Source organism: Giraffa tippelskirchi, chromosome 1 (genome assembly GCF_054371585.1).
Source record: "Giraffa tippelskirchi isolate mGirTip1 chromosome 1, T2T-mGirTip1v1.2.pri, whole genome shotgun sequence".
NCBI lineage: Eukaryota > Metazoa > Chordata > Mammalia > Artiodactyla > Giraffidae > Giraffa > Giraffa tippelskirchi.
Window position 1 is genome coordinate 90828226 of NC_137275.1, and position 24934 is coordinate 90853159.

At 34.3% G+C, this 24934-nt stretch overlaps 1 protein-coding gene across 16 annotated transcripts in view; it reads right to left on the minus strand.

Annotated features, from left to right (window-relative positions):
* The window catches only part of TBCK (TBC1 domain containing kinase), a 201238-nt gene that overhangs the window by 131667 nt on the left and 44637 nt on the right, over positions 1-24934 (minus strand). For all 16 annotated transcript variants that reach the window (XM_081484365.1, XM_081484424.1, XM_081484339.1 and 13 more), the window contains 7 exons: positions 20890-21004; positions 19393-19466; positions 12438-12579; positions 7608-7668; positions 6542-6603; positions 5570-5631; positions 1209-1357 (listed from right to left, as the gene is read on the minus strand). In XM_081484365.1, coding sequence (XP_081340491.1) covers positions 1209-1357; positions 5570-5631; positions 6542-6603; positions 7608-7668; positions 12438-12579; positions 19393-19466; positions 20890-20952 — 613 coding nt within the window. In that variant the 5' untranslated portion in view covers positions 20953-21004. The remainder of the gene's footprint in view (positions 1-1208; positions 1358-5569; positions 5632-6541; positions 6604-7607; positions 7669-12437; positions 12580-19392; positions 19467-20889; positions 21005-24934) is intronic.

Below are 24934 nucleotides of genomic sequence, written 5' to 3' on the forward strand. Positions count from 1 at the left end.
AATAGCTGACATTTTAAAACAGTAAAAGCTGAACTACACAGTAAGATTCTCTTACAATATTCATACTACAAAATGCATAGAGGATTAAATGCAGATATGCATACTGGTTGTGCATCCAGCTTCTTGGAGAAAAAAGTGTGATTTTTATCCTCTATATCAGAGATATATATACATATGTATATCTATATATGGGAGATACACACACATACACACACACACACACACACACACAGACATATACATTAGCTATATCAAGCCCTGCAGGAAAAAATTGGGGCAAAAAAAAGCACTTGAGTAGGCAACCAGCACACCCTGTCCCATCCTTTGTCTTGAGACAATTTCTGCCTCTTTTAAAAGTCTTGATGTCTCACAGAGGCTTTGCTTCCATTGCACTATGTTCATATTGACCTTCACTTAGTTTTTTTTTGGCCACTCCACACGGCATGTGGGATCTTAGTTCTCCGACCAGGGATTGAACCCATCCCCCCTGCACAGGAAGTGCAGAATGTTAACCACTTGGAATGCCAAAAAGTCTTGGATCTTCATTTATACTAGTAACTGTGTGATTGAATGTCTGTTTACCTCCCCAGTTGGCACAAATGATACTTGAAGATACAGTGTATGGAACATAGTAGAAACGCAATAAGTATTTGACTGAATGAATGTTTAGTAAGTACTTCCTGCCATGATTATGTCATGATAATTTTTTATATAAACGTAACTAACTGGCGTCCCTAAAAAACATATTTTGAGAGCTGTAATTTTCAGAGAGGAATGAAAAAGAGAAAAGGTGGTATTCTCTTACAAACATGGAATATAATAATAATGGACTTATCAATAATATGATTTTTAGATAATTTATAATAAATTTTATGAAATCTATATAAATAGAGGTAACAGAAATTCCACTGGAAACCAGAAGATCTGATTATAGCATTAGGACCCTGGTTTACATAATAAGAAAAATTTTTTTGTTTGATACTACTTCCTTTCTTTGATTCTTAAAGTCCTTGCTCCAAAGTAATTTAACGATTAAAATGTTAGGTTATATTTTAGCCACTTCCAAAATTACTTCTTAATTCTCAGATAAGTATACAAAAAGTCTCACTAATATAAATATATATTGTTGACAAATTCAAAACTGAAACTAGGATAAAGGTACTTCCTTTAAAAACATGGCTTCTATTCTTAGTATTCTTTATCATTACCTTTACACAACTGACTGATATCCTCCGGCAGAGTCAAATCAGCACATCTCAGAGAAGAAGAAAACAGGCTGGCAGGTTTGATAAAGGGAGTGTATAAGGGTAACACTTCACTGAACACATTGTCCTGCGTTAGTTCATCTGGTGTTGGCCTTAAGAAACACATTTAAAATACAGTACATGAATGAAACTCATTAAAATGTTCCTAGAATAATGGCACACTTACAAGGGAATAATTAAAAGTCATAAACACCTCATTAGCATAGAAAATAATAAAGCTCTCCTTACTAGAGTCTAGATATATACCTTTAAAAAAGAATCAAGTGATTATAAGTAAACATGGACTTTTTTTACCTCTTTTGTGCTTTTTATATGAGCATCTCCATTTTTTACTTTCAGCTTGACCATCATAAAGTTGCATCACTGAATATCTTAATTAAATAATAAAATTATAAACCAATACTATCTTCTAATTTTCTTCCTACTCTCTTAATGTGGTATCAGTTCAGTCAGTTCAGTCACTCAGTCAGGTCTGACTCTTGCAACCCCATGGACTGCAGCACGCCAGGCCTCCTTGTCCATCACCAACTCCCGGAGTTCACCCAAACTCATGTCCATTGAGTTGGTGATGCCATCCAACCATCTCATCCTCTGTCGTCCCCTTCTCCTGCCCTCAATCTTTCCCAGCCTCAGGATCTGTTCAAATGAGTCAGTTCTGTGCGTCAGGTGGACAAGCTATTGGAGTTTCAGCTTCAACATCAGTCCTGCCAATGAACACCCAGGACTGATCTCCTTTAGGATGGACTGGTTGGATCTCCTTGCAGTCCAAGGGACTCTCAAGAGTCTTCTCCAACACCACAGTTCAAAAGCATCAATTCTTCGGTGCTCAGCTTTCTTTATAGGCCAACCCTCACATCTATACATGACTACTGGAAAAACCATAGCTTTGACTAGATGGACCTTTGTTGGCAAAGTAATGTCTCTGCTTTTTAATATGCTGTCTAGGTTGGTCATAACTTTTCTTCCAAGGAGTAAGTGTCTTTTTATTTCATGACTGCAGTCACCATCTGCAGTGATTTTGGAGCCCCCAAAAATAAAGTCTCTCACTGTTACCACTGTGTCCCCATCTATTTGCCATGAAGTGATGGGAATGGATGTCATGATCTTAGTTTTCAGAATAGTGAGTTTTAAGCCAGCTTTTTCATTCTCCTCTTTCACTTTCCTCAAGAGGCTCTTTAGTTCTTTGCTTTCTGCCATAAGGGTGGTGTCATCTGCATATCTGAGGTTATTGATATTTCTCCTGGCAATCTTGATTCCAGCTTGTGCTTCATCCAGCCCAGGGTTTCTCATGATGTACTCTGCATATAAGTTAAATAAGCAGGGTGACAATATACAGCCTTGATGTACTCCTTTTTCTATTTGGAACCAGTCTGTTATTCCATGTCCAGTTCTAACTGTTGCTTCCTGACTTGCATACAGGTTTCTCAAGAGGCAGGTCAGGTGGTCTGACCTGCCTAAGAATTTTCCACAGTTTGTTGTGGTTCACAAGGTCAAAAGCTTTGGCATAGTCAATAAAGCAGAAATAGATGCTTTTCTGGAACTCTCTTGTTTTTTCAATGATCCAGCAGATGTTGGAAATTTGATCTCTGGTTCCTCTGCCTTTTCTAAAACCAGTTTGAAATCTGGAAGTTCATGGTTCATGTACTGTTGAAGCCTGGCTTGGAGAATTTTGAGCATTACTTTGCTAGTGTGTGAGATGAGTGCTAATTGTGCGGGAGTTTGAGCATTCTTTGGCATTGCCTTTCTTTGGGATTGGAATGAAAACTGATCTTTTCCAGTCCTGTGGCCACTGCTGAGTTTTCCAAATTTGCTGGCATATTGAATGTGACACTTTCACAGCATCATCTTTTAGGATTTGATATAACTCAACTGGAATTCCATCATCTCCACTGGCTTTGTTTGTAGTGATGCTTCCTAAGGCCCACTTGACTTCACATTATTGGATGTCTGGCTTTAGGTGAGTGATCACACCATCGTGATTATCTGGGTCGTGAAGATCTTTTTTGTACAGTTCTTCTGTGTATTCTTGCCACCTCTTCTTAATATCTTCTGCTTCTGTTAGGTCCATACCATTTCTGCCCTTTATTGAGCCCACCTTTGAAATGTTCCCTTGGTATCTCTAATTTTCTTGAAGAGATCTCTAGTCTTTCCCATTCTATTATTTTCCTCTATTTGTTTTCACTGATCACTGAGGAAGGCTTTCTTATCTCTCCTTGCTATTCTTTGGAACTCTGCATTCAGATGCTTATATCTTTCCTTTTCTCCTTTGCTTTCCGCTTCTCTTCTTTTCACAGCTATTGTAAGGCCTCCTCAGACAGCCATTTTGCCTTTTTGCATTTCTTTTTCTTGGGGATGGTCTTGATCCCTGTCTCCTGTACAATGTCATGAACCTCAGTCCATAGTTCACCAGGCACTCTGTCTATCAGATCTAGTCCCTTAAATCTATTTCTCAATTCCACTGTACAATCAGAAGGGATTTGATTTAGGTCATACCTGAATGGTCTAGTGGTTTCCCCCACTTTCTTCAACTTAAGTCTGAATTTGGCAATAAGGAGTTCATGATCTGAGCCATAGTCAGCTCCTGGTCGTTTTTTAGCTGACTGTATAGAGCTTCTCCATCTTTGGCTGCAAAGAATATAATCAATCTGATTTCGGTGTTGGCCATCTGGTGATGTCCATGTGTAGAGTCTTCTCTTGTGTTGTTGGAAGAGGGTGTTTGCTATGACCAGTGCATTCTCTTGGCAAAACTCTATTAGCCTTTGCCCTACTTCATTCTGTACTCCAAGGCCAAATTTGCCTGTTACTCCAGGTGTTTCTTGACTTCCTACTTTTGCATTCCAGTCCCCTATAATGAAAAGGACATCTTTTTTGGGGTGTTACTTCTAAAAGGTCTTGTAGGTCATCATAGAACCATTCAACTTCAGCTTCTTCAGCATTACTGGTCTGGGCATAGACTTGGATTACCGTGATATTGAATCATTTGTCTTGGAAATGAACTGAGTTCATCTGTCATTTTTGAGATTGCATCCAAGTACTGCATTTTGGACTCTTTTGTTGACCATGATGGCTACTCCATTTCTTCTAAGGGATTCCTGCCCACAGTAATAGATACAATGGTCATCTGAGTTAAATTCATGTGGTATATTTACCCAAAATTATACTTTTAATACCATTCCTCTAATTTGAACATGTCTTGGTAAAGATATTTTCATAAAGATAAATTAGAACATATTATTTTCAAATATGTCAGACTTTATTTTTTTGGGCTCCAGAATCACTGCTGATGGTGACTGCAGCCATGAAATTAAAAGACGCTTACTCCTTGGAAGGAAGGTTATGGCCAACCTAGATAGCATATTTAAAAGCAGAGACATTACTTTGCCAACAAAAGTCCGTCTAGTCAAGGCTATGGTGTTTCCAGTGGTCATGTATGGATGTGAGAGTTGGACGGTGAAGAAAGCTGAGCGCCGCAGAATTGATGCTTTTGAACTGTGGTGTTGGAGAAGACTCTTGAGAGTCCCTTGGACTGCAAGGAGATCCAATCAATCCATCCTAAAAGAGATCAATCCTGGGTGTTCATTGGAAGGTCTGATGTTGAAGCTGAAACTCCAATACTTTGGGCACCTCATGCGAAGGGTTGACTCATTGGAAAAGACCCTAATGCTGGGTAGGTTTGGGGGCGGGAGGAGAAGGGGACGACAGAGGATGAGATGGTTGGATGGCATCACCGATTCGATGAACATGGGTTTGGGTAGACTCCGGGAGCTGGTGATGGACAGAGAGGCCTGGCGTGCTGCAATTCATGGGGTCGCAAAGAGTCAGACATGACTGAGCGACTGAACTGAACTGAACTGAACAGAGTTTAGGGACAAATGAATGGGTAACAGTGACATCATCAAATGAAAATAATAAAACTTCTAAGAAATCCTTTTACATTATCAACAATTATTAATTTACCTCACTATTTAAGTTTTTTTCTATAATACTTATTTGCCAATAAACTTTTGTTATCATTTTTCTCATATCATTGTATCTAGGCATATCTACCTTCCATAGTTTAGCTGATTTTCTAATTGGAGGTTAGGAAATGAACTACTGGCTGCTTTTGGTATATGCCAGCTTTCTGATCATGTTTTATTATTTTTTTCTTCTCTTATGACCATACATTAAAGCCAAACCTAACAGTTATGATACTAATATCAATCATACATTACTACATATGTTAATATTCTAATCCACTAGTATTAAAAAATTAAGTACTTATATGTTAAGATCTCAAATAATCTCAAACTCTTGATATCAACCTCTTGGAAGGGTGGAAGGTGAGGCACTTCTTTAAAAGGTCTATCACAGTTTCAGGAAGCTCCTGGTAAACAGAGAGAGAAAGTAATTATTTTAAACAATCCACTTATATTCCTTAAAAAACTGGGAATAGAACTGCCATATGACCCAGCAATCCCACTGCTGGGCATACACACCAAGGAAACCAGAATTGAAAGAGACACAGGTACCCCAGTGTTCATCGCAGCACTATTTATAATAGCCAGGACATGGAAGCAACCTAGATGTACATCAGCAGACAAATGGATAAGGAAGCTGTGGTACATATACACAATGGAATATTACTCAGCCATTAAAAAGAATACATTTGAATCAGTTCTATTGAGATGGATGAAACTGGAGCCCATTATACACAGTGAAGTAAGCCAGAAAGAAAAACACCAATACAGTATACTAATGCATATATATGGAATTTGAAAGATGGTAACGATAACCCTATATGCGAGACAGAGAAAGGGACACAGATGCATAGAACAGTCTTATGGACTCTGTGGGAGACGGTGAGGGTGGGACAATCTGAGAGAATAGCATTGAAACATGTATATTATCATATGTGAAACAGAACGCCATTCCAGGTTCGCTGCATGAGACAAATGCTAAGGGCTGGGGCAATGGGATGACCCAGAGGGATGGGATGGGGAGGGAGGTGGGAGGGGGGCTCAGGATGGGGAACATATGTAAATCCATGGCTGATTCATATCAATGTATGGCAAAAACCACTACAATATTGTAAAGTAATTAGCCCCCAACTAAAATAAATAAATTAATAAAAAATAAAAATAAAAAATAAACAATCCACTTAAAAATTTATATTACTTACATCGTTTTCTACTTTAAGAAGTTTTGACTTTTTTGGAAAGCTTTTGCTTTAAAATAGTTTGCTCCTGGATCCCAAGTATGCCAAATAAATTTTCAATAACAAATTAATGACAAACCTTTATAATGTCCAGACAACCATGCTCCTCAGCCAGAACTATTATAGTATCATCTACACAGTCTATAAAAGAGGAAAATTACATGAACTAAAGATGCTTTTACAACTTACCAGACTGGGAATTAAACTTTAATAACATTATTTTAAATTGTATAATGCAATTTTGGAACTTGGAATATTAAAAAGCTTGAGATTTTGTCAAGTTTCCTTATATGTTTAATAAATGAAAAAAGGCTTTATTTTATTTTTATGATTATAAGACTGCTTTTATTAAATACAATTGAAGAATGTACACACATTTTTCTGGTCTTTAGAGTATAAGATTTATCCTATAGACACCATTTATAGATCTCCAAGACTCCTTAAGAGCCATATTACCAATCTTTGAAATTAAAGTGATAAAATCATAAAATTTTATACAATTTTATTTACAGTTCATTGTTATTTAATATTCATTAATATTATTCTATACACATCCATATTTGTAGACCCTATTAACCTGGACACCAATCTGACACTCTTTTATACAAAGTGGTCTATCACTGTTTTTCTCTCCTTTTTTTTTTACCACACATCCTTTAACTTATTCTACTCTAAAGTGGATTGCACAAATTTTTATAAATGTGAATTACAAGTATACACATGTGAAATATATGAGCTTGTTATAAGGTAAAATAAACATTATTCCTCAGTCATTACTTACATATAATTCACTGAACAGTAAGCTAAAAAGTTACAGTACATTGAAGGTAACTGCTACAGAGAAGTACAATTTTATAATTTCATATTTTGATTCAAAAATCAGTTTGGTTGGCTAGATCATAAAGCTAAGATTATATCCAAGGACATTATAATTACTTACAGTGAATAAGGAAAGGCTCTCCTATAGTACCTCAAGGGCGCTTAAACTGTCCTGTTAATGCTTTTCACTGATCATTGGAAAACTGAAGAAAGTGAAGATATTTCAGTGTAGTCACTATTTTGAAGAACACATTCTCTATGTGCATAATTGCTCTCACTAAAGATTATATTTATAACTGAAGGATAATCAATTGTGAGACACTTACCCAGTGTAAGCAAAAATTTTAATCTTTCAGAAATATCCAAACTCTGAAATAATTTTCTTCCCTACATAAAAGATAAAAGAAATTCTTGTTAACATTTACATATTCTTCCCAGGGAGGTTTTATTTTTCATTGCTGAAAATGATTTTTCAATTATCTCTATTCCTCTTCAGAGGTTTTATTAGATTTTTTTGAACTGGCTCCTCTAAAGAAAAATCATTGGTGACATATATTTTTTTAATGTTGCATAATGCTTACCATTTAAACATTTTGTATATCTAAGAATCATTACATTTTAGTTTGATCTCAAGCATTCTTCATTTTTGAGACCCACATATATCTGGTTATCTAGAGGGACTCCAGGAGTCTTATTTGATTAACAGACCAAAATGTCTTATTACCCTTTCATCTACCCAACTAATTCTTACTTATATATCATGATCCAGGTAATTTGTTGTCTCCATTGAGAAATATTCCACAACACTCCTTCCTCTTCTCAAAATGACTTAAGACAACTATCTTTGTGTTTTCCATAGTAGCTGGTATATGCCTTTATTTTAAGATACATATGTTATATTTTAGTTGTTTCCTTATTAGTTGGCTTCAGAGGGCTCCTTGAAGAAGAGTCTTGAATCAAGCACAACTTCAATGATTATGTGTTGAGCAACTATTGTATGTCAAGCTGGACTTTCCACCACGAGTTATATACTATCGATAAATTACTTGACCACTTTAAGCCTCACTTTCCACATTTATAAATTGGAATATTAACTATACATGCCATGTAGGTTGCGGTGAAGGTTATATGATGTTTAAAAAACTGCTTAGCATTTTCTGCATAACGAAAATGCTTCATAAATTTTGGCTATCATTATGTTTCTATTATTATAAACAAAGTAAACTTGTATGATCATTTAAAAAGACTTAGAAGGAGAAGGTTTAAGAAGACAGCTTGGTCTTTATGCAGCGAAAGAGGCTCTGATTTTCTTTTTTTTAATAGAGAAGAAAAAACTTTCTTAAAGTCTTATGAAATTAGAACTACAGGTGGAGAAATATTTGAAAACAAATTGCCCCTCCTCTCTCTCTTTTCAATCTCTTACACTACTATCAATATTAATCTTCTAGATCTAAATGTAAGGCCAGATACCATAAGACTCTTATAGGAAAACATAAGCAGAACACTCTCTGACATAAATTGAAGCAAGATCTTTTTTGATCTACCTCCTGGAGTAATGAAAAGAAAAACAAAAATAAACAAGAGGGACCTAATTAAACTTAAAAGCTATTGCACAGCAAAGGAAATCATAAGCAAAATGAAAAAAACCCACAGAATTGGAGAAAATATTTGCAAATGAACCAACTGACAAGGGATTAATCTCCAAAATATACAAACAGCTCATGCAGCTCAATAACAAAAAACCTGCCCAATCAAAAAATGGGCAGAAGATCTAAATAGAAATTTCCCCAAAGAAGACACACAGATGGCAAAAAAGCACATGAAAAGATGCTAAACATCATTAATTATTAGAGAAATGTAAATCAAAACTACAATGAAGTATCACCTTACACTGGCCAGAATGGCCCTCATCAAAAAATCTATAAATAAAAAATGCTGGAGAGGGTGTAGAGGAAAGAGAACAGTGCTACATTGCTGGTGAGAATGTAAACTGGTACAGCCTTTATGGAGAACAGTATGGAGGTTCCTTAAACAACTAAAAATAGAGCTACCATATGATTTAGTGGGCATATACCCCAGGAAAACCATAATTTGAAAAGATACATGCACCCCAATGTCCATTGCAGTATTATTTACAATAGCCAGGACATGGAAGCAACCTAAATGTCCACTGAAAGAGGAATGGATAAAGAAGATATGAAACAATAAAATACAAAGAAGATATGTACAATAAAATATTACTTGGCCATTGAAAGGAATGGAATAGTGCTGTCTGCAGCATCATGGATGGACCTAGAGATTGTCATACTGAGTGAAATAAGTCATAAATATTGCGTAATACTGCTTACATGTGGAATCTAAAAAAAACTGGTACAAATAAATTTATCTACAAAACAGAGTCACAGATGTAGAAAACAATTTTATGGTTTCTGGGGGGAAGAGGAGGGAGGGATAAATTGGGATAATGGGGTTGACATAGATAATACACACTACTATATATAAAATAGATAACTATTAAGGACCTACTGTATAACACAGGAAGTGCTATACAATACTCTGTAATGATCTATCTGGGAAAAGTATCTAAAAAAGAGTGGGTGTATTCACTTTGCTCTACACCTGAAACTAATACAAAATTGTAAAGTAACTATACTCCAATAGAAATTAAATTAAAAAAGACCCACCTTTAAAAAAATTAATCTTCTAAAACTGCAGGTTTGATTTCAGCTTGCTTAAAAACTTTAAATGTCCCCCCTACCTTATATAAATATAATACTCTCAATATGGCATTCAAAGTCTCCTAGGATATGGCTCCTATCCATTTTACTTATTAATTTGTATTTAATATTTTGTATGAAGCCTAAAGGTTTGATGAGGTAGAGGAAGATTTAAACCATCCCAAAACTGGACTGTCTAAACTCTGAGTACCTCTTAAAATGTCACGAAGCCCCTATTGCTGCTAAGTCGCATCAGTCGTGTCCGACTCTGCGACCCTATAGACGGCAGCCCACCAGGCTCCGCCGTCCCTGGGATTCTCCAGGCAAGAATACTGGAGTGGGCTGCCGTTTCCTTCTCCAGTGCATGAAAGGGAAAAGAGAAAGTGAAGTCGCTCAGTTGTCTGACTCTTAGCGACCCCATGGACTGCAGCCTACGAGGCTCCTCCATCCATGGGATTTTCCAGGCAAGAGTACTGGAGTGGGGTGCCATTGCCTTCTCCGTTGCCCCTATTACAGAATTAATATTACCTTTCTTATAATTCATGCAGTTCTTTGCGCTTATCTTCAAAGTTTATGGATTTGCATTACATTATAGGCTTCTTGACAATACATTTTAATCACAGTTTATTCCTGTTGTGTTATTATACACAAAATAAATACTCGTCAGCATTTGTTGAACTGAATTACTCATATAAGAAATATTTAGATCATAAGTAGTTTAAATATAAGTAATGGTAATAAAAAGGAAAAGCTACATTTGTCACATTTACACTTATGTATACTTTACATTCCAACAAAATTCTTCATTTAGGCTATGATTTTAAACAAAAATGAGATTTACTATATTTTCATACCAATGAAAAGTAAGATGATCTAGACAAAGGATAGCAAAGAATCAGCAAGTCTGGCATTTTCGCTTAGAAAAAGCAATGCCAATGTATAAGCTACCATGTTATTGTTAACATTTAAGTGTTAATAATAAAAGCTAACATTTATGGACTGTGATGTAATACCCTATACTAAGTACTTTATATATGTTTTTCATTTAATTTTTCCAATAGGTTTACAATATAGATATTATTATTATTTTTGAAAGTAGAACCAAAGCCTTAAGAAGTTAAATTAGTTACCTTAACTCACACGACTACACTTTGTTGCGTAAGATTTCAAACCAAGTTCTCTCTGACTATGAAAGCCTGTCTCTTAACTATTATGCTTTACTACTTCTGCTGTTGAACTGGTACACAAAACACACAAAATGAAAATAATATCATCCTAATCCTTAGATATGGTAAAGATCAATGAGTTAATATTTCAAAAATATTTTAACAATCCATTGGAAGACAGAACAACAGATAAATAATAAAATTGTCTGCCCCTAAAGACCTCATTGTCCAAGTAGGCAAATATAACAAATGCTAAAACAGAAGAGAACAAAGAAAACAGAGACTAACCATGGTAGGTATTTGGAGGCAGAATCAACAAAATATTAGCTGTCCCTCCAAATTCATCCTGATCTATCTATTAGGCACCTATCTATGGCCACATGAGTAAACTGTCACTAGTGAAAAGCAGAGTTGATACCTGCAACTTTTACATCATCTTCTTAAAGACAGTTACCAAGAATTCACTCCTCTCCTTTTCTTATGGCTAAAAGGGAGGATAAAGCAGTATCTTTTGGAGCGATCCCTGATAGCCTAAGTTTTGGCATGACATGGGGGAACAGAGCCCACTCTTTCTGAGGACTGTTACATGAGAGAGAAAAACATCTGTGTTCTTTAGGGCACTGCATTAAAAAAAATCTTTATTATGATGATACTGGCATTTTATTTTTTTGGCTGCATGTACGTGGGATCTTTGTTCCCTGACCAGGGATGCAACTTGTGCCCCCTGCATTGGAAGCTCAAAGTCTTAACCAGCTGGACCACCAGGGAACTCTCTAAGCTACTACATTTTTAATTCCTTTGTTTACAATAGCTGTATAGTCTTTATTACACAAATAAATATAGAGGATATTTCAGGAAGGCCTCATAAAAAGCCAACTCTTATAAGTGAGTCTTATTGAAGACAGAATTGGGGAGGAAAAGGTATTTAAGGAAAAAAGAATACCATAGATGGGAAAGAGAGCATGAATATACTGAGATGTGTAAGCAGTTTTAGTGCAAATCTTTCTAAATATGCTTTTTACACTTAATACAGTGTAAGTTTTTAATACTTAGTACAGGTGCAAATATTTCTATATATACCAAAATAATATACACGTAAATTGTCAAGCGGGATTTTTTAAAAAATCAAATTGAGATTTCAGCCTTTTATCCCCATATCTAGTCAATTTGCAAAAAAAGATAAAAAGATGCTATTACTAAATAGCTTTCCTACCCCAAAATATTTTTCTAATGAACACACTATTTTATTAGTTTAATATTTCTTTATACATACCACACAAAGCTCAAATAAAATGATTCCGAGAGACCAGACATCTGATTTGGGGCCAGAAGGCAATGGTTTTTCACTTGGCACGTGTTCACTGGTTTTGAAAATTCCTTGCGCAATTACCTCAGGTGCCAAGTATGATGGATACCTAAAATGGTATAATTTAAGAATGAATTTATTACCATGAGCTAGAAAGGGGGAAATATGTATGTAGTGGTACGTTTTTACTATCAGTACAGTATAATCCATACAAAAGCTCAATGAGATTAAATGAACAACTCTTGCTAGGAAGAATTCTTAACTACCATAATACAGGCCTTTTGTCTAGGAATCAAGAGGAAATATACGAGTCTCAAGGAAAGTTAAACCTATCTCGACTTTAGCTCTTTTCTTTGTTTTCCTCCGTGTTAACACATTGCCTTCCAACTTCCAGGTTTCCAGGTGTTTTTCCTTCTTCCTTATTGCCTATCTTCTCTTTATACCTAACTCTTATTTAAATTTTATCTGCGAAAAAAGTATTTATTCTTTTGAATAGTAAGAATGTCAAAATCTGTAAAAACATATAAATTGAAATGTAAGACTCTCTCCAATCTCTGTACTCCAGGCACTCTCACATATTTATGTACAAATAAAGTTGATCATTTATCATCACTGCCTTATAGGGAAGTATAGTATATGCACTATTCTGTACTTTTTCACTCAAAATATATTTTAGAGATCATTCTTATAAAATAAGTATAGATTTGTCTCATTCTTTTTGAAAACTGCCAATAATTTCATTGCATTGATACACTTAATTTATGTGATACAACTCTGAAGGAGGATATTTGGAAGTTGACTACTACTTAAAATGCTCACATGGATATATTACAGATATCCCACTGCCCATAAATATATAGATGAAAGACAAATTCCTAGATATGGCACTACAAAGTCATAAGGTAGATGAATTTTAAATTTTTATATATGTTGCCAAGTTGCCCTTTCAGGTTATGGCAAATTATATTCTCATAAGACTGCCTCTTTTCCTTAACCTTCACCAACATAAGTTTTTAAAAAAATTGCTTTAGTAAATATAAAATACAGACTATTAAATGTGAATAAGGTGTAAAGAATAAAGCTTAAAAGACCACTCATGTACCTACCAACCAGTTTAAATAATGAATATGAAATTATCACTAAAAGTCCCTATTTTTGTGTTGATAATTCTTTGCAACTTATTTACAGTTTTACCACATTTGTAACCCTAAAAAGTATTAATATATTGTTTTAGTTCAGTTCAGTCGCTCAGTCGTGTCTGACTCTTTGCGACCCCATGAATCCCAGCATGCCAGGCCTCTCTGTCCATCACCAACTCCCGGAGTCTACCCAAACCCATGTCCATCGAGTCGGTGATGCCATCCAACCATCTCATCCTCTGTCGTCCCCTTCTCCTCCCGCCCCCAAACCTACCCAGCATTAGGGTCTTTTCCAATGAGTCAACCCTTCGCATGAGGTGCCCAAAGTATTGGAGTTTCAGCTTCAACATCAGACCTTCCAATGAACACCCAGGATTGATCTCTTTTAGGATGGATTGATTGGATCTCCTTGCAGTCCAAGGGACTCTCAAGAGTCTTCTCCAACACCACAGTTCAAAAGCATCAATTCTGCGGCACTCAGCTTTCTTCACCGTCCAACTCTCACATCCATACATGACCACTGGAAACACCATAGCCTTGACTAGACGGACTTTTGTTGGCAAAGTAATGTCTCTGCTTTTAAACATGCTATCTAGGTTGGCCATAACCTTCCTTCCAAGGAGTAAGCGTCTTTTAATTTCATGGCTGCAATCACCATCAGCAGTGATTCTGGAGCCCAAAAAAATAAAGTCTGACACTGTTTCCACTGTTTCCCCATCTATTTCCCATGAAGTGATGGGACCAGATGCCATGATCTTAGTTTTCTGAATGTTGAGCTTTAAGCCAACTTTTTCACTCTCCTCTTTCACCTTCATCAAGAGGCTCTTTAGTTCTTCTTCACTTTCTGCCATAAGGGTGGTGTCATCTGCATATCTGAGGTTATTGATATTTCTCCCGGCAATCTTGATTCCAGCTTGTGTTTCTTCCAGCCCAGTGTTTCTCATGATGTACTCGGCGTATAAGTTAAATAAGCAGGGTGACAATATACAGCCTTGACGGACTCCTTTTCCTATTTGGAACCAGTCTGTTGTTCCATGTCCAGTTCTAACTGTTGCTTCCTGACCTGCATACAGGTTTCTCAAGAGACAGGTCAGATGGTCTGGTATTCCCATCTCTTTCAGAATTTTCCACAGTTTATTGTGATCCACACAGTGAAAGCCTTTGGCATAGTCAATAAAGCAGAAATAGATGTTTTTCTGGCACTCTCTTGTTTTTTCAATGATCCAGCGGATGTTGGCAATTTCATCTCTGGTTCCTCTGCCTTTTCTAAAACCAGCTTGAACATCTGGAAGTTCACGGTTCACGTATTGCTGAAGCCTGGCTTGGAGAATTTTGAGCATTACTTTACTAGCATGTGAGATGAGTGCAATTGTGCGGTAGTTTGAGCATTCTTTGGCATTGCCTTTATTTGGGATTGGAACGAAAACTGACCTTTTCCAGTCCTGTGCCCACTGCTGAGTTTTCCAAATTTGCTGGCATATCGAGTGCAGCACTTTCCCAGCATCACCTTTGAGGATTTGAAATAGCTCAACTGGAATTCCATCACCTCCACTAGCTTTGTTCGTAGTGATGCTTTCTAAGGCCCACTTGACTTCACATTCCAGGATGTCTGGCTCTAGGTGAGTGATCACACCATCGTGATTATCTGGGTCGTGAAGATCTTTTTTGTACAGTTCTTCTGTGTATTCTTGCCACCTCTTCTTAATATCTTCTGCTTCTGTTAGGTCCATACCATTTCTGTCCTTTATCGAGCCTATCTTTGTCTGGTATTCCCATCTCTTTAAGAATTTTCCACAGTTTATTGTGATCCACGTCAAGCACATATCTGAACTTTATAGAACTGGAGTTACGCTGCCATTATTCCTTTGTGATTTGCTTTTTTAGTCAACATTATTTATTTAAAAGAGCCATTCACATTGCTGTATGTAGATTTAAGTCATTAATTTTCATGTCTCTTTTACGAATATATTATTCATTCAAATGTCAATGAGCATTTATTTTCTTTCTTTTTGTACTATAAACTATGTTGCTAGATATAGTATGTGTATTTCTACACATAGTATGTTGTTGTATAGCAACACTTCCAGCAAAAGTCTCCCCAGGAGTATAAACCTAGCACTGAATTTCTAGGCCATAAGACATATGCACTTTCAACTTTATAACACCACACCAAATGCTTCTTGAGAGGGGTTGTACCAATTTATACTCCTACTAGCGGTGTACAACAGATTCTACAACAGATTCTATTTCTTACTTCTCCACTACTTGTTGGACAGCAGTGACAGACTTTCTAATATTTGGCCATCTGGAGGTGAGACTCACAAATCATTGTACAATAGTTTTAATTTGTATTTCCTTGATAACTAAAAAGGTTGAGGTACATTTTCACACACAAAAATTGGCACTATGATGCCATTTTACCCTTAGTTGATCATACTGCTCTTGTAAATGAATGTGTAAAATCTCTTCAGATAAGTGAAGTCTAGTGGAAAAGCAATGACCTTTATATCATAAAGCCTGTATTCTAATTTCAGTCCTATCACACATTTTATATGTGATTTGGGTTTCTTAATCTGTAAAACAGGAACAATAATTTCTCTCTCACAAAACTGTTATAAATATTCATGAATACATACAGAAGTTTTATAGAAATGAAAAAAGACACAAATGCAATGCTTTATTTCTGTCATCATTAGCACGATACATCCAGAAGGCAAACTGTTCATCTTTAACTCTGATTTCCACCACATCTAACTCCAAAATAATAAAATGGGTAGTGAAAAGTCAAGGAATACTACAGGCAAACTGTTATATCTAAAACTTCTGACTGATGACCTCTGGAAGTATAGAGGTAACTTATGCTCCAAATATTCTAATTTCCTTTTTAATCAAGGACATGTTAAGTCAATTAATAAAAATAGTAAACGTTAGGCTTATTTTTTTAATATAGATTATCTCCTTCCAGCAAGTGCCTCTTTTTTAGCACTACATTTTAACACTCAGAGAAAATTACCAGAACTCTGCCGTGAATATGACTGGTGAGATAAATGTAAGTGGTTTTCACCATCTGTCTGATGTTTTAACAAGGTATTAAGCTACTGGCCAACTGAAATGAATGTCCAATTTCTAATTCATTACAGTATTTTGAAACAGATGTTAATGTTTTACTTTGTTGTTCCTTAATATTTGTCTTTTGAATCAACTGCAAGCTTCGTCTGGTGTAAATATTTTCTTTCATGACTTAGCTGTTTGATCACTTTATTTTTCCTGGCTAAGGTTTCACATTTTGCTCTTTGATACTTTCTGGTCAGACCTTTTGCGTCCAAGACTTCAAAGTAAGCCAAACCAAACGGCACATGAGACCAATTCTATCCAAGCATTTTAAACTCAAATGTAACTCTTCAAAATGTTTGATATGGTTAAAAAAAATCACTTCCTTTCTTCTATTCATTATTAAAACCTAAAGCACCTTTAAGTAAAAGATAAAAAATTAAAGTAATTTTTGTTTGTATTGTTTTTGGAATTCTCACTTACATAAATTTAGACAAAATGAAGGATCATGCTTACTACAGCTGCCTAAAAGCTATTTCAAAGTGTAATTATCACACATGATGACAATACCAGAGCCTTACTATAAATTTAATTTTATTATTTGAAAAGGTTTTCTTTTAACAAATAAAGCATAGACTATTTTTATAAAACACTGTTTCTGTGTTTGTGAGAACAACTATTTGTTGCCTACAGCCACATGGTGTTCAAAACTATAAACTATGAATTCATGCACATTAATAAGTCATCAAAACAGAAAATTTTCCATTAAATAATGAGCTTCTTGAAGTTGGGGACCTATCTTATCCATTTTTGTATATCCAGAAGCCTTAAGAAAAGGTGTTTAATAAATATTTTCTTAATAAATAAAGGAAGGAATGGTTAAACAATTTATTTTTAGATTGGCTATGTTCAAACAAATGAAAATTTTAAGTAAGAAACCTAGAAGTTAACTTATAGAGACAAAAAAATCATAAATGAGATCATTTTTATGAACCTATTTGCAAGGCAGGAATAGAGATGTAGACATAGAGAATGGGCTTGTGGACACAGTGGGAGAAGGGGAGGGTGGGACAAATTGAGAGAGTAGCACTGATACATATTCACTATTATGTCTAAAACAGATAGTTAGTGGGAAGCTACTTTATAGCTATGAACTGGGAGCCCAATTCAGTGTTTTGTGCAATGGCACCCCACTCCAGTGCTCTTGCCTGGATACTCCCATGGACGGAGGAGCCTGGTAGGCTGTAGTCCATGGGGTCGCGGAGAGTTGGACACGACTGAGCAACTTCACTTTCACTTTTCACTTTCATGCATTGGGGAAGGAAATGGCAACCCACTCCAGTGTTCTTGCCTGGAGAATCCCAGGGACGGGGGAGCCTGGTGGGCTGCCGTCTATGGGGTCACACAGAGTCGGGCACGACTGAAGCGACTTAGCAGCAGCAGCAGATGTGTAGAATGGAGGGTGGGAGGGAAGCTCAAAAGGGAAGGATATATGTATACATATAGCTGATTCACAGAGTTGTACAGTAGAAACTAACACAACATTGTAAAGTAATTATACTTCAATTTAAAAAAAAAGAAATTTAAAACATCTACTTAAGTTTTTAAGCAATATTTTCCTGAAGAAACATACACCATAACTCCAAACCACAATTTCCAACAATGGAGTGACAAAAACTGACTTTAGAGAGCCCAAAGAATAAAACACAAATGCATACCATTAAGCATATCACACAGCAATTAAAAAATATCCTTAAGACCTTTAAAGAATAGTATTATATCAACTTTAATTTCCTGATTTCGATAATTATTTTGTGGTTGTGAAAGAAAACTCCTTACTTCAGAAATTACAAACTGAAGTATTTAAGGGTAAAGGCCATTATATACACTAATAATTCTTAAATAATTCAGAAAAAATTATACACAACAACACATATACATATAAGAGAAAGAGAGAAAACAAAAGTTGTGAAATATTAACATTTGGGGACTCTAAGTAAAGGCTATATGGGAAATTTTTTGTACTATTTTGTAACTTCTATTACCTAAGATAAGGTCAAAATTAAACACTTATAAAAGTATTATATTATTAACATATTTAAAAAGCAAGCACACAATAAATATAATACAAACGTCTATATTAAAAGCCTTAATTGAGTCCAGGATGAAGTAAACTTTCATTCTCTTTTTGGAAGCCAATATAAATCTGGAATTCCATATAAAGAAACTCTCCAAACTTACATACAGACTTTCAGTTATAGAATCCACCCCATTACTGATAGTTACAGTGACCTGACTTGAGGCTTAATATCCCATTATATCTTAGAGAACAGGGATTTAAATTAAAAACATTAGAAAATAACATGAGAGTGATTTTTCTCAGTCTTTTCAGGAACACACACTATCATTTGTCAGCCTTTTTACCTTAAATTTACCTAATTCTGAATGAAATAAAGTTAATTTTTGTAATAGATAGTGAAGAAATTCAATAACCTGTTAGCCTCACTACTAACTCAATGAAAAATCAATGTCAGGGAACTTTTGTATGCTGGGAAAAACTCATTGTCTCCTCTTAAAAGTATATGGAAAATTAAGACATTTTTAATTTTAAAGAGGTAGTTTCATGTCAAAAATAACAAATTAACAAATATACCCTTAATAAAAGATTAGAAAGTCTAAGATAGAACTCAAAAAAAAACCCCCAAAAAAACAAACCCAAAACATATTCTTACCCAATTGGGAAATCAACATCATCACCATATGCTGTCATGTGATAAAGTCCAAATTTAGCCAATTTAACATGTCCCTACAATGACAAAGGAAGAAAAAAATCACATAAAATATTTTCATATGACTGGCAGGGAAAATTATGATTATACATTTTATAAGTAACACTATCATATAGTCAGATACATTAAGAAAAATTATATTTTGACTTATCATAAATTTATTTTAAAAAATTTGTCAGTGTTTGACATCTGCTTTATATTCATTACAAACATATACAAATACAACATATATTATATATATATATATCAAAATGACAAATAACATTTAAAAATTGTTGCTGCTTATATTTTGAGCTCCTTTAAAAAGCAAAATATGTTGTTAGTTGTCTTGAATCCTTGCTTAGAATATTTTGTGTTGATTTTCACAAAAGAAATTGTTTTTAGGAATTGCAAGTCCATTCACAATGTTATGATTTAAAGTTGACATGGAAGCTTTTAATTTGAAAAGGTATGTTCACAAATCAAGGTATTAGTGAATCTGCTTTATTCCCAACAATTTTTATATTGCTTTAGAATAACCATAAATACCATAAAAGTAAGATTCTTAAAAGGCAAATGCACATTGTATAAATCTCCTAAGTTTTTCCCCTTTTAGATGTTTAGAACTTAAACTTTTTTTCAGTTTAGAAGTTCTTTTTCTTAAGAACTGCATTTTCCAAGAATTATAAAACATTTATATTTTAAAAGCAATTTCAATTAGTTACTCTACTATCTTAACTATGAAACTATAAGCACCATTATTTCTTTATTTTTAATATCATAGAGCATATACTGAAAGTTTGGAAGAAAAAGGAAAATCCTACTAATACAAAAAAAAATACCCCAGAAAAAGTTTCCTCAAACTATTTTATATGCTTATCAAAAAATAATAAAATTCTTGAAAAAATCACCTTGCTACCCATAATTCACATAATACCCACAATAGGGGTGGACTAGCTTCTTATTTAATCCCCCATAAGATTTCCAAGCAGAGAATCACCACTCCAATTTTAAAAATAAGCTATGTACAAATAGCTGGTAAACAAAGAAAATAAATGACAAAGTAAAAAAGAAAGTAGTAACGAAGAATAAAATGGAGAAAACACAATTCAGCTGTACTATGAGAAAAATATTCTATGTAAATAATCAGAGAATCTTTTTTAAGATAAAAGCAAATTCACAGAAAGAGTAGACTGGGAAGTCTCAATGTGTATTTCACAAAATGAGTGAAAGGAAAAATAAAACATGAAGGCAGAAAATGAGTCCAGAGAAAAAAGAATAGTGCGTGTAAAAGACACACGGATTTATATAATTAGAGATACTTTCTTTTTAAACAACCACAAGTACATTACATTCATATAATCTTTTCATTTTGAATTCTCTTAAGACATATTCTAATTCTTTCATCAGGTTACAACCTGCAATAAAAAAACAAATATTTAATGTACTATTGATGATTACCTTTTGATCCAAAAGGATATTATGAGGAGACAGTGCCCGGTGTACTATACCATGTTTATTCATATACTGCAAGCCCTGAAGTACCTCAAATGCTATGCACAAAACCTTTGAATAGCTACAAAGAAAATAAAAAGTCACAGATCAATAGATCAATTACAAAGCAGATATAGAACCTGTTTTAAGAAATAAAATGAGGTTCAGTGATAAAATTCAACGATCTACCTAGATACATACACATATATATATATATATATATATATATTTTTTTTTTTTGACCATGAAGCTTGTGGGATTTTAGTTCCTGTTCCCCAATCAGGGACTGAACCTGGGCAGGCCCTCAGCAGGGAAAACATGGAGTCCCTGGACTGCCAGGGAATTTCCCAAAGAGCTTTCTTTTTATTGTACCGGCTCTAATTAGAGAAAATAGACCCTATACATTTTCTAAAATATCTACTCAGGCATATTTGATTTTACAGTTACAGCAGAATTGATCTTACAAAGAACCTACAGTTTCCAAGCAACTATTCCAACTGCAGGCCTATTCTCCAGGAAGGGAGATTAATATTGGTGGGGTGCAAATGACCTTCTGCAGGTTGGGCTTTAACAAATTATCAGGAAATTTCAGATATATGGCAGAACCAAATCAATGAAAACCATGGATCCTGCTCAAGACAAAACACCTATGTCCCTGAAAAACAGCTATATTTTATGGCAGAGAGACATGAGCTTACTTGTATCCATATCAATCTGCAAGGCAATGTCCAGAAATTAATGATTTATCAAATATTTCTTTCCTATCCTATTCTCTCTTAAGCCAACTTCCATAGGGATGCCCAGTTTCTTTCTCTTTCTCTCTCTCCTTCCCTCTCCTTTTTTTTTTTTTTTAATAAAACATCATTCATATAGAAAGTTAGGAAGAATATACAGAAAAGTAGGGGAGACTAGTTCAAACGCAATCCCCCAAACCACTAATATTAGGGTATAGATTTCTTTTATTCTCATTTTTTTAACATTTTAAATCATACTTTAAAAAATTAAGTTAATATCTGAATAACTACTAAATTAATTTTTAAAAGGTATAAATAACAAGCTAATAATAGAGACACAATGAAATAATTTTAAAAAGTTAATCTAAAAGCAAGTAGAATAAAAGGAGAAAAGAACAAAGAACAAATGCAACAATTAGGGAAAAAACCGTCAAAAACACAATGAAGCTACTGTGTATGGAGTAGAGTGAGCAAAGGGTAGGGCTGATAGGAGATGAGGTCAGAGAGGTAGCAAGGTCAGAGGCTAGATTACTTTAGGCCATTTAGGTCTTTGGCTTTTACTCTGAGACAGATGGGAAGTGATTGGTACACTGCTACACAACATACAGTACAGTACAGTTAACATTCAGTAAAATTTCGACATACAGTAAAAATTCACAGTAGAACTAAGCAGAGAAGGAAATAAAAACTTAAGCCAACTTAACCCCTAGCTCTCAAGAGATATCTCTATCATCAGGATTAATAGATGCTATAATTTTATAATTATAACTCTAGATGCTATAATTTTATAATTATAACTCTATTCATGAAGATTATCATCAGCAACAACCATTTTTATACCTCATTTTTGTGTTTATTTTTTCTTTAGCTAGGATAAACTCATAAGAAAATTTTTCATAAGGGTGGCAGGAGTAGATATTTTAAAGCATGGCATGTCTTACAATGTCTTACTATTGTATTTAAACATAGAATTTCTCCTTGTCTTCAAATGTCCTTTATTGATAGTGATAAATGTAGTATCAGTCTGATCTTAATTCTGTTGTAGATACCATATTATTTCTCTCTGGAAGCTTTCAGGATCCTTTTATACTTCATATTCTTAGACCTATAAAAAATTTAGTCCAATATGTCCAGTGTGTGGGCATTTGAGAATTTGTGTTTGTAAGTATTAGATGTGCCCTTTCAATCTAAAAATTCATGTTCCATTAAGACAAAAACATTAACAAAGAAAAGTTGATTTGTTGTATCTTTGATTATTTTCTCCCTCTACTGTATCTTTTAGTCAGAACTCTTATGCGGCAGATGAAAATTAGATTTATTCTAACAACTTTATGTTTTATTTCCTATGATCATGGCCTATTATTTAATTTCCAAGCTCTCTCTTCTGGTCTCTCGTTGTTCCTTTTCAGTACCTCCCGTTCTTTGGCTATGAATTTATTATTCTTCTAAGTCTCTCTGAGGATAATTATTAGAATTATTTTTAATTTAGGAAAACAAAAAGTGTGTTTATCTTCATTTCATCTGGGCTAAGTTTTAAAAAAAATTTTTTTCTTCCTCAGCTCTCTTTCTCTCAAACTGTCTTCCCTCATATGTCTGGTAGGTTCCGGTTGTCAGCCATATTTTAAAATAAAGCAATAAGTTGATATTCTACATGAAGTATGTAAAAAATAAAACAATAGAATTTACTATTTACAAAGAATTCTTATTAAACTGATCTATAAACTATTCTAATTTATCAAATAGTTCCTCCCATATTAAAGCACCACAATAGCCAGTATTTAGCAAATAAGGAATCTGTGGCACAAGAACAATTTAGAATTAATAGTTTTCATTAACATCTGCAAAAAATAAAAATAAAAACCAACTATGTAAACAAAAAGATTCCAAACTTTAAAACAACTACAATAATATTGATAAAAATGTGCACATTAAAGAATGCAAACACCTCCTCTCTTAAAAACAAAGGAAAATTTTCCTCGAGGTTGATTAATAGATAGATAAAACATAAGAATAAAGTTTCCTGTGATCATTTGTTGTGAGTCAGCTTTCAGGTAGTAATATCTCGTCTTTGTTCTTTCTGTATCTCTCTGTCTCTGTCTCTCTCTCACACACAAATACATACACACGTAACACTTCACAAAATCTTAAAAGCTGATGCCATATTCAGCTGCGACACTAGAGGACCTCAGTTGCACACTATTTCAATACAGATGTCTGTCTCATGAGATTGAAACCAAATCTTTAAAATGATTTTTTTATTAAACCAGTTCTGAAACAGCTGAAAACAGAAGACTACATCTTTTACTTAATTTACCAGCTTTTGTTAGCTGATTCTAAGATATAACTGGGAAACACCTTCATGTCAAAAAGCACATTCATGCTATTACTGAGCTGATAAGCATTTACACTGACACAATTTTTTAAAATATGAATTATAAAGCTGAAGCTCATAAAACATAGCTGCTACTAAAGACTATACATGAATTATGGTTAATGGAACCAGTATTCTTCAGTTTAAATCAGACAGGAAATCAGATTTGCTTTTCTGCCTGTTGTACTCTTATGATTTAATTTTTAAATTTATTTTAAAATATAAGTATAAAAGAAAATATTAGAAGCTGATGCTATTTTCTATAGTGGGAAGAAGAAATCAATACTCGTGGAATTTTGTATACTTACTTGTTTTCAAAGCTGTATTTAACACTGCCAAGAACTTAAATTATGAAATCCTTTTAAAACTTCTTTTGAAGTAGCCAGTATAAGTATAATGCAACAACAAGGCAAAACATCATATATTCAATAATAGTATGTTACAGTTTAATTGAAAATGGACTCCAGAAGAAGAGTTAGGATAAAGAGAATGGGACTTGTACAATTAAAAAAAAATGTAGAGGATAACAGGACTTTATTCTACACAATTTCTAAGTTCGAACGTTGTTAATAAAGAAATCTATCACTAACCTGGAAAACGTGAATTAAATCAGGTCAGAAAATATTCTCTTCCTTTTGAAATTATTAATTACTAGCTACTTTCAGAGACTGGGGGGGGTAAACATTTACTTTGTTACCACTGTCTCTGACAATCTGAAAAGTTTAATGAGCATAAGAATCCTCGGTTGTTATAAATACATAGATATGACTAAAGATAGCTTTAAAATAATGATTGATAATTTCTGATTAAGCAAGATGATATTTTGAGATACTTTCATTTACATTCAAATACATCAATTAAGTGGCTATTAACTGCTTGGCATTATGATTTTTGGCCTCTGCTATTT